General features: G+C 38.9%; 4 protein-coding genes across 5 annotated transcripts in view; 2 read left to right on the top strand and 2 right to left on the bottom strand.

The window, feature by feature from the left end:
* Positions 1-1831, top strand: part of LOC130700657 (superoxide dismutase [Mn], mitochondrial-like) — a 69148-nt gene extending 67317 nt beyond the window's left edge. Inside the window, exons 1-5 of one of the 2 annotated variants that reach the window (XM_057522640.2) lie at positions 603-701; positions 783-837; positions 977-1149; positions 1212-1505; positions 1566-1831. In XM_057522640.2, coding sequence (XP_057378623.1) covers positions 803-837; positions 977-1149; positions 1212-1505; positions 1566-1711 — 648 coding nt within the window. In that variant the 5' untranslated portion in view covers positions 603-701; positions 783-802 and the 3' untranslated portion in view covers positions 1712-1831. Of the gene's footprint in view, positions 1-602; positions 702-782; positions 838-976; positions 1150-1211; positions 1506-1565 lie in introns of those variants that run through there. The other variant, XM_059497080.1, reaches the window with a different exon arrangement.
* Positions 1779-5511, bottom strand: LOC130700678 (ecto-NOX disulfide-thiol exchanger 2-like). The gene is made up of 10 exons (XM_057522662.2): positions 5313-5511; positions 4633-5210; positions 4395-4566; positions 4210-4335; positions 3886-4142; positions 3609-3822; positions 2807-2913; positions 2386-2523; positions 2082-2322; positions 1779-2023 (listed from the first exon to the last, which is right to left on the bottom strand). Exons 1-10 carry the CDS (start codon positions 5392-5394, stop codon positions 1842-1844), a joined length of 2097 nt encoding a protein of 698 aa, XP_057378645.1. The 5' UTR covers positions 5395-5511; the 3' UTR covers positions 1779-1841.
* Positions 5512-5638: 127 nt separating this feature from the next.
* On the top strand, positions 5639-6387 carry LOC130700671 (uncharacterized). The gene is made up of 3 exons (XM_057522655.2): positions 5639-5901; positions 5969-6065; positions 6138-6387. The coding sequence occupies exons 1-3, from the start codon at positions 5804-5806 to the stop codon at positions 6345-6347; spliced, it is 405 nt and encodes a 134-aa protein (XP_057378638.1). The 5' UTR covers positions 5639-5803; the 3' UTR covers positions 6348-6387.
* A 1968-nt stretch (positions 6388-8355) lies between these two features.
* Positions 8356-9307, bottom strand: LOC130700675 (heterogeneous nuclear ribonucleoprotein A3-like). Its single transcript, XM_057522658.2, has 4 exons — positions 9168-9307; positions 9003-9064; positions 8753-8843; positions 8356-8683 (listed from the first exon to the last, which is right to left on the bottom strand). The coding sequence occupies exons 1-4, from the start codon at positions 9193-9195 to the stop codon at positions 8505-8507; spliced, it is 360 nt and encodes a 119-aa protein (XP_057378641.1). The 5' UTR covers positions 9196-9307; the 3' UTR covers positions 8356-8504.
* Between the last annotated feature and the right edge of the window lie 181 nt (positions 9308-9488).

Below are 9488 nucleotides of genomic sequence, written 5' to 3'. Positions count from 1 at the left end.
GAACATTGACTGCAAATGTGACCAGTAGGTGGCGATGGCAGTAAAACAGACAAAAATGTAGATATTTTAAGTTTTTTTCATGGGTAAAACGAATTGCCATAAACAACAGCTACGCACGATATCGAACGTTTAATTTGTACTATTTCTCGTGCTTTTGTGTTATTTATGTGGCTGCAAATTTATTCTCTGGTGTCACCTTTCCCTTGACTTTGTTCGTTTCTCCGCCTACAGTTAACGTCATAGAAATCGAATTAACAAATTGGCACTAGGTTGTTCGATAGTAATGTAGTTTTGAATAAATATTGTATAGTTTTTGAATTAAACCTAAAAAAGAAATATAAAGTTGGAGCGCCAACAGCAGTTTTTTTCTTTTAATTAAAAAAGAGCTGATTTAACAAGAAAACCTATGATTTAATCGAAATCAGTGTTAAATTCGATATTTATTTCTGCTTTTTTTCTCCTGGCTTTCGGTAACTTCGTGAATAGCCGAAGCCGTTGAGTCTTGAGTGTCACCTTTGAAAAAACGATGCAATATTTTCTCGAGTTGGGAGACAACAATGCTTAGTTGTTACATAATCCAGGCACTCGTCAGTCCTAGCCGACAATCTTTTTTGCGTTCCAAACCGTCGTCTGCTCTTTGTGGAAGATATTCAGGCTTACTTTTCGGTATCATTAAGAACCGTATCATAGTAGCTTCACTTGTAAGAACTTACAATTTAGTATTTAACAGTTATTATTTTGTGACTTTTCTTAAGTCCTGCTTCGTTTATTTAATAAAAAAGGTACCGAAAGCAGTCTACGAATGTTTCGCACAGTCTCGCAGCGACTATCGACAAGGTATGTACAGTATATTAAAGCATCGGAAGTTCGTAATAGATATCTATTAAACTACCAATCCATCTACTATAACAACTTATGTACTTCTAGTTTCTTACACTCATGTTCTGAACAACTTGCATATGTGTTTGTTTTACAGATGCATGTCTATGAGGCAAAAACACACCCTACCAGACTTGCCTTATGATTTCAATGCACTGGAACCAGTCATTTCTGCTGAAATCATGCAACTACACCATCAAAAACATCATCAAACATATGTAAACATGCTCAATCAGTCTGAAGAAAAGTTTATGGAAGCTAAAGCAAAGAGTTGAGATTTATAAAGTTTTGAAAAATGAGTCGGGGTCAAACAGACTGTGTTTGTTTCTCAGATGATTTGAAAACAATGATTGCACTTGGACCAATGCTGCGCTTCAATGGTGGGGGCCATCTCAACCACTCTATTTTTTGGCAAAATTTGTCACCTAATGGTGGTGAACCTGAGGGAGATCTGTTGGCAGCAATCAACAAGGATTATGGCTCATTTGAAAACTTCAAAAACATTTTTTCTGCTGCCACAGTAGGCATCCAAGGTTCAGGATGGGGTTGGCTAGGATATAATAAGACAACAAAGACCCTGGCAATCACCACTTGTGCTAACCAAGATCCTTTGGAGCCTACAACTGGTAATTATACAAGTTGTGAATTTTGCTTAACATGACCGTACATTTTTTTTTATTATACAGGATTAGTTCCATTACTTGGAATTGATGTTTGGGAGCATGCCTACTATTTGCAGTACAAGAATGTCCGAGCTGACTATGTAAAGAATTTGTTCAAAATAATCAACTGGAAAGATGTGTCGGCCCGACTGATTTCAGCCAAGCAGTAATCTGCAATACAATTCGAGTGTTAATAGTAGTTCAAGAAAGAAGATTTAAAAAGGCAAAAAAAAAAAATAGATTTTAACAAATGGGTGTATGTCCAGTCAATACAGACAATATCTATATTATCTCCGTATGCTAATGGAAGAACAACTTGAAACGCCAAAGGTCAGACGTATTAGAAAAAAGCTCTTTGTTGTGGAGTAAAACTTTCTCCACTTCGTCTTTGGTGCATGAGTTATCTGATTTTCGAACATATTCGTAGGCATCGTCGAGGGTCGTACCACAATGTTGCACCGAAAGGAAAACTGATAACAAACCTACATACGCATGAACAGTTAAAAAAAAAAATTTGCATTGAAAAAAAGTGTTTTATACTTATTAATTTTACGGATTGTTCGTCAGTTACACTGCCGGGTACTTCAGCACTATTAACGTTCTGAATTGATAAAGAAGTTTGTTTCTCCTTGACCGATCTAAGCCTCTCTTCAGCCAAGTTTCTTTCCAAGTTCTTAACATGTTGTTCTTTAGCTTGAAGTTCAATCTTCAGGTCAGCGCGTACTATCTCCACTTCATTTTTGTATGCCTCAAGCTGGCAGCGTAAACTGTCATTTTCCTCCTACCAAAAGATGTATATTTCATTTTTTTTTTAAATTAAATATAAGAGTGGGGAAAAACTTGCCTTTAGGTGTGCAATGCTCTTTTCTGAAGCGTTAGACTTGTAACGGCGGGGCTCGTCCGACTCGGAATCTGAAAACTCCATGTTATCATCGTCTTTGCTACTTGTCAGAAATTCGACAGTGGGCTCCAATTTGATATCCTAAAATAAATAAAATAAAATTTTAGATCCTATGCGCTTTGAATAGCTCTTTAGTCGCAATCAAGCAATTGGATCCAAATCCTTATCATTGTAACTATTACCTCAAGCGTCCACTTAAAACACTTTTCACTAGACTTCCCAACAAACTTACGTTCCTCAGAGGGCAATTCAGGGGTGGAAGAACTGGCGGGACACGTAGAGAAATACAGCGAAACACAAAATTCGAAGAAGAGGAGAGTGGGAAAATAAAGATGGGAATGGGTTTGAAAATGAAATAACATACCATCACGTGTTTTTTCCACGACTCGAGACTCTTTCGTTGAGCTTTGGTGAAATGATCCCAGGCTTTTTGATGGCTGGCTGCTAGAAATAGCCGCTCCATTTCACCCACTAGTTTGGAAATCAGAGGTGACAACCAACCAAATGAGAAGAAAAGAGAGGCAAAGAAACGCCACCGATTACCATTTGACAAGAAATGGTATGGTGACCGATCTGATGTTAGGAACTTAAAGACTATTCAAACTGAACACAACAGTTCTGTTTGTTGAACCTTAACATGGTAACTTGGACTTGAGCGACTGCCACAAAGTTTAACCACCAAATGCCAAAGAATGATTTTTTGTTTTGTTTACGGAATGCAGTTGTAAATTCATCTATTGGAGCATCTTAATAGGGCCCGGTCACTCAAATCCACCAGTCGTATTTTATTTTTATTTTTTCTATGAGACGTTTAGCCGTATACTGACCTTGCAGAAAGAATGACTGTTCTTACGACCTCCACAATGACGCAAACATACTCCGATCTCTTTACCTTAATTATTGATGGCTTAATTCTCTTGCGAGACGTTACTATTTGGATTGTCTGTCTAGTGTTAGCTGAACCATGGTACATGGTTGGACGACAAGTTACAGAAATGTCTATTCCCAAAGCTGTTTCAGTATTCACGTACCGCGATAATTTGTAACTTTTTGCGCATTTTACATATGGTTAAAGGCTAACCTGATGCTGCAATACTTAGCTTCTCAAGTTAGTAGAAATATCCTGTGCCACTTAATGCTTATGATCGCAAACGAAAGGTACTTACGTTGAGAGGATAGATGAAGGAATTTCTGCCTTAGTGAATCATGAGTCCGTCGGGCTTCCTCTTCTAATTGACTCTTTTCAGATCCCAAGCGGCGTAGATGGGCGTGAGCTGACTGGATCATTGAGTAGAAGCCATTTGAATTACGCTTGGAACAGTCTCCACGTTCTAGCCAAGTAGCCAAAATCTGAACAGCTCTTCCGAACCGTTCCTCATTCTGGATATTAAGAGGAGAGGCGTTATCAGAATGCTGTGTGCCGGTAATTTTCAAGTAAAATACTTTTAGCTGTTCAACTACGACATGTGCTTCGTGTTCGGCATAATGAGGCACTGGTGGCGGGGAAGGTGGTCTCCATTTATCCTCCTCGATTCTTTGCCTGTGGCGTAATTCACGCTCAAGCCGTCGTGCTTGACATTCATATTCATATTGATCATCGCGGGCTTGTGCAAAATCAACGTGCAGCCGACCGCTGCTAGTATTGCTAGTGCTCGGATTATTTGCATCTGGTTTCTGGTTATGCAGACGCACGCGATAACCTGTTAAAATAAACCCTGCAAGTTATGGCAAATGTTAAGTGTAATATGGATTCTTTTCACAATTAACCTGAAAGGAGAATCGCAGAATCAACATAGCACTCTCGTTCGAATCTGACGTGAGCAAAATTCTTTTTGCTCATCCGAATGGTAAGTATGCCGCCACACCGTTCAAAAATTTCTCTCAAAATGTCCTCTGCAAGGTAATGCAATTTACATGGTTTTGTAAGACGAATTTCAAACTTAAATCTTTACCGGTAATATTTTCTGCTAGTCCTCCAACAAAAACGGTTTTGCATCCAAGAGGACGCTCTCTCGTTGTCGGGAGTGGAGCTTGAGGATTTGGAGGATAAAGTACACAGCTTTTGAGGTGAATTGGTTCTTTGCTTGGATGAGAAACATTTCCCATGCCAGGTAGAAGGCCAAACTGTTAAAAATGGATTTTGAAAATTAAAAAATGCTCTGTTAAGCAAACATAACTGAGTTCCCTTACATCAAAGGGCATTTGAGATCCCATTGCAGCCATGAAGGAAGAAGCATCTGTTGGGTACATTGAATTGCTGACCAGAGAGGGATTATTCATTGAGAATCCCAAACCCATTGGAACAGAAGTGTTGTCCCAGACACTCTTGGGCTGGGTACTGTCTCTTTGTTCACTGGGTTCATTACTGCTAGGAGAGTTTGATAGCACCATGATGTCATCATCACTTTCACAGGCTAGACTATTGCTTCTCATCCTTTTTCTAGATTCTCTGTACTTGTCTTCACGCCTGTCTCTATTGCTGTTGCCGGACTGGTTAAGATTGTGTTCTTTTTCTTTCCCATTTTCAGTTAAGTTATCAGTTTCTTGTGGGTTTTGCCTCGACAAGCCTTCTGATCCACAATTGACTCCAGAGATTCTTTGGTTATTTGCCAGCATACCTCCAAGTCCCAAACTTAATGCAGCAGATTGCATAGTAAAGGGTAGGCCTGGCATACCCTGTCCAGCAGAACCCATTAAAGCTGAAAAGGGAAGACCTCCTAATGCAATATGGTTATGACCGAGAGTCATTGGACCAGCGTTTGAAGATCCTAAAGTTGTTCGATGGAAAAGGAAAAAAAAGAGCCAATTATAAAAAATTTCATCATTTGTCTAAGTCACCATATCAAGTTATAATGTTTATAAACACCTACCAGAGGCTTGAGAGCCCAAAGGTAGCCCGATAAAAGCGTAAGGATTAGACATTTTTACGTTTGTTCCGAGCAGATGGCTCATAGAAGCCACTGAGATTCACTAATTCTTTATTTAGACCTCTGGAACGAAAATATTCTTATCCTCCCCACCCCCCTTTATTTCCGATGTCGCACCATCGACTGCTATACTAAGGCGCTGTAGAAAAAAATCCAAGACGATTGTCGATTGTTATATCGGCAAAATATTAAAATTCTTTCTATATTATTGATTTCTTTAAAATTATTTTTGCAAATCATGGAAGGTTCAAAATCTATAAATTGTTATTTTTCTTACAACTTTGGTGTTTTAATTAAATTAGAAACCAAAGGATAGGGTACGCTACGCCGTAGCGTCACCTCGTATAATTATTTGTGACTTTTAGTTCCCAAGCAATAGCAGCGATAGATGCCGCTAAAACTCATACGAAACAAAAACAAACCAAAAAATCAAAATGCGAAATGAAATAAGTAAAAACGATAAAAATGCTGCAACCATCAAAACTGGGAGAAGAACCTTGCCTGATAAATACTTTTACGTCGACACTCAATTGTAAACTTACATTTTTTCTGCTAATACTCATAGACAATAACATTTTTTCATACTGAATGATTGGCAGGGATTTTGGAGATAACTCAGGAAAGAAACAACCTTTATTCACAAAGGAATTAATAAAATTGTGCGTCACAAATGCAATAAAGAAAATTTTTGGAGAGGTAAAAACATATGAAAAGCATTCATGAAATTGTGTTTATTAAATATTTTGTTTTGGATTCCCTCGCCTTTAGCTTGGAAGTGCGACAGTTGTTGATGTTATTTTCCTAGATCAACCTACAAGAAGAATCATCCTCAGATGTCCAAGTAGTTTTTATGTAAAACTGCATAGCTCATTAACCCTGGCAACTCATTATGAAGGCCAGGAATGCTATTTTCATGTTCTCAAGGCTTCAAGCACTCTCCTTAGCTTAGACTGCAACAGTAGGCTGTATAATTTCTAGGATGGAAAAACTAATAAATAAAAAAGAGCTTTGACTTTTATTCATTTCTGTAAAGCGATAACAAATAAAATAATTTATGATTGTGAATGTTTGTACCAAGTGATATCGGATCAGTCATTGTTTTCTTTTGTCACACCTCACAGGTGTGATAAGTGGAAGTTTTCAGTGATACGTTATTTTCTTCACGAGGCTAAAGCACCAACGCTCTCTAATTGGTCTTCCCAATCATCAAGCTTCCTTGTTTCGTGGCAAATATAAGCCGTAGATCGAATGTAGAAAACTTATTTGTTGCGTTTAACTATAACATCGGTCATCTGAATTAAAACCATTTCTTATCAAGATATGACATTATAAAATAAACTAAATATAGTACATTTTTTTTGCAGCTTTCGTACTATTTGGTAATCCGGAAGATTGTGGCAACCACCACCGGAAGGGTTTGCGCGGAACAAATTTGATGAAATCATGGAATATTTTATCATACGAATAAGATGAGGAAGAGCAAGGGGGATGGGGGTTCCCATCAGTTATTTTATAATAATAGAAAGATATAACTAAACAATTTGAAAACTATTTGTATTTTCTAAATCAGAATTAAAAGTTAAACAAAGTTCATTAAACAATTTCTTACGAAACTCATTTCTTGACACTAAAAACGAATCACTGTTCGGGACTCCCGCAACTTCTTACAAACGCGGTTTTCGTGCTGAAATACACGTATAAAAAACTTGTGTGTGCCTCTGCTTAGTGGAGCCGTGGTGGCCATCTCCTGATCCAGTTGTGAGTCGCGGTTCACAAGGCATTGCGTCACCGTTACGGTTCCCGTGAGTTGAGTTTCCGGAAACAAACTCATGTAATAAGGTGCTGAACAAACGGTGAAGAAACAAGTAAAAGGGCCTCTCCATGCGTTGAGATTGAGCATTGAGAACCTAACCGGATTTACACTTCTTCCATAACCGCCTTGACGAATAGTAAAGCTTGTTCAAAGTATCTGATGGCCTATAGACTAGGCTTCTTTGGGAGGGATCATCAAGTTGATAGTATCCGCTTGGTGGTATTAGTTGATTCTCCTAATAGAAGAAATCTACCCTAGTGGTGATGAAGTTCATCTACCTAAACTAAGTCACAGGTGCTTTGGATGTGGGGCTTTAGTAGTTACGTGAACGTAGCCTGTTGGAGTCAAGGAGCACTTTTTACCACTATGAATACAGGGCCTCGGGTTAGGTCCGATATGTTCTTGTTCTCCCGGTTATAGCGGAGATCGTTGTCAACACGGTAAAGGGAATTGTTGATACAACCTGCAATATTCTGCATCTTGTTATTTTTTTCGTGTTCTGCCTGCTGCAATTTTTTTTATTAGTAGCTAACGAACAATGAATGAAATAGTGTTTATTAAAATGACCTTATTGGCTATATTTTTAGCTCATTGCATTCTGCCTTGTTTACATGGAGGCACGTGTATTGCGCCTTATCGTTGTGCATGCCGGGCTGGACGCACCGGAGAACGATGCCAAACGCGTATGTCAACGAACTCACGATTTTTTGTTCCTAATTTAACCTTTAAACCTATGCCCTTCTCGAAAAATTCCTTGTTATAGGGAAGTTGAAAATTATAATCTTCTTTAATTGAATTATTTTTTTTTTATTTAGCTGTCTGTGACCAGCCGTGCTTGAATGGTGGCCGCTGCGTCTCACCTAACATTTGCCAATGTCCCCATGGAACCGTACATGCTGTAAACGCAAATATAATTAATAACATCTCGTACGATATTTTAGCCAATTCTTGCATATATTTTTCTCAATTTATTATCATTCTAGTGGGGTGTGATCAGTGGAAAAATAAATTTGCTTTCCATAAGATCTTTCTGTTCTAACGGGCTTCGTAAAGACAAACTTCTTCCGTTAGCGAAGGCTTATAGAAAAACTCAACGTCCTTCAGTTTAAAGTTCTACCATACACACATAGTACTTTTAAGAAATATTTACGTATTGATAGTGAAACAAGCGACCAATGGATACTTCATTTATTTAATATGGTGTAAAAAAGTCGGAACCCGTGGCCAAAAGAACGAATCCCTTAACTTATGTGAGGGAAGATAACAAATGTTTCAGAACATAAAGTAGGCGGATGTTGCGTCCGGCGCAAGGTAAGTGGTATTTAATATTTATTGCTGAAGAAAGAGCCACCGTATCCGTACGAATTGCCCCCGCTGCCTCCGCCACCTCCACCTTCATTCAAATAAGGACCGAAGGCCCCCAAAGCAGCCCCTAAATCGTATGTGGCAGCACCGTACGCTCCCTGAACACCGATGTTCCCGGTGAAAGTGTTGTATGCTCCTAATAAGTTGGAAAATACAAAAAGTTAACTACAAGTTTATATACTGTTTGATTAATGCCATCGCTTACCTAGTGCCGAAGATACGCTGTAAGTTGAACCTTTGTTACCGATATTGTAGCCACCTGCTGAGGCCGGCGATGCCGCCGCACCACGACGGAACTTGAATCGGTATTCCAATGAGAGGTAAATTAGTAAGGCTCAATAAATTAAAATGGTTAATAAGGCTCAGGTGATTTGATAGCTTATTGATTACAGGACTTTAATTCTCTACCGCTAACATGTTTTTAAACAAGAGAAAACAAGAGACAGTTGACCTACCCGGTTTTGATAGGGCAAAGGGAAGGATTCATCTTGCGCCTGGCTTAGGGCGACCGCAAAACCTGACGATTATTTAATCAATATTCGTAGGCGAGTGGGCCAGATTAATTGACGCCCTTTCGCGGAAATAAACGGTCAATAGTGATTTTAATGATTCGAACTTACCTAAGAAAAAGATACAGAGGAACTTCATGGCAATCAGTCTTACGCTGTCGACTCCCTGTGACAATGTCAAAACGAATCGTTATTAATTGGTCAAAGCCCTTTACCTTTATAGCAGTGGTAGTTGAACAGAATTGAGAAAGAGAAAGTCCGGGCATGCTGGGTAAGAATCGCTTTCCCTCTCGGGTGAAAGATACTAAATGCACTGTTAATACACCATGTACCGCTATGAATACTATGCTACTAGTTGCAGTCGATGTCAACGGACGATCTCATTGATGCTAGCCAATCACGAATAAGTCACTGATCCCACAGCGCGCAGTT

Source organism: Daphnia carinata, chromosome 9, assembly GCF_022539665.2.
Source record: "Daphnia carinata strain CSIRO-1 chromosome 9, CSIRO_AGI_Dcar_HiC_V3, whole genome shotgun sequence".
Classification (NCBI taxonomy): Eukaryota; Metazoa; Arthropoda; class Branchiopoda; order Diplostraca; family Daphniidae; genus Daphnia; species Daphnia carinata.
The sequence above is the reverse complement of the archived record's forward strand: the minus strand, read 5'-3'. Positions and strand labels throughout refer to the sequence as shown.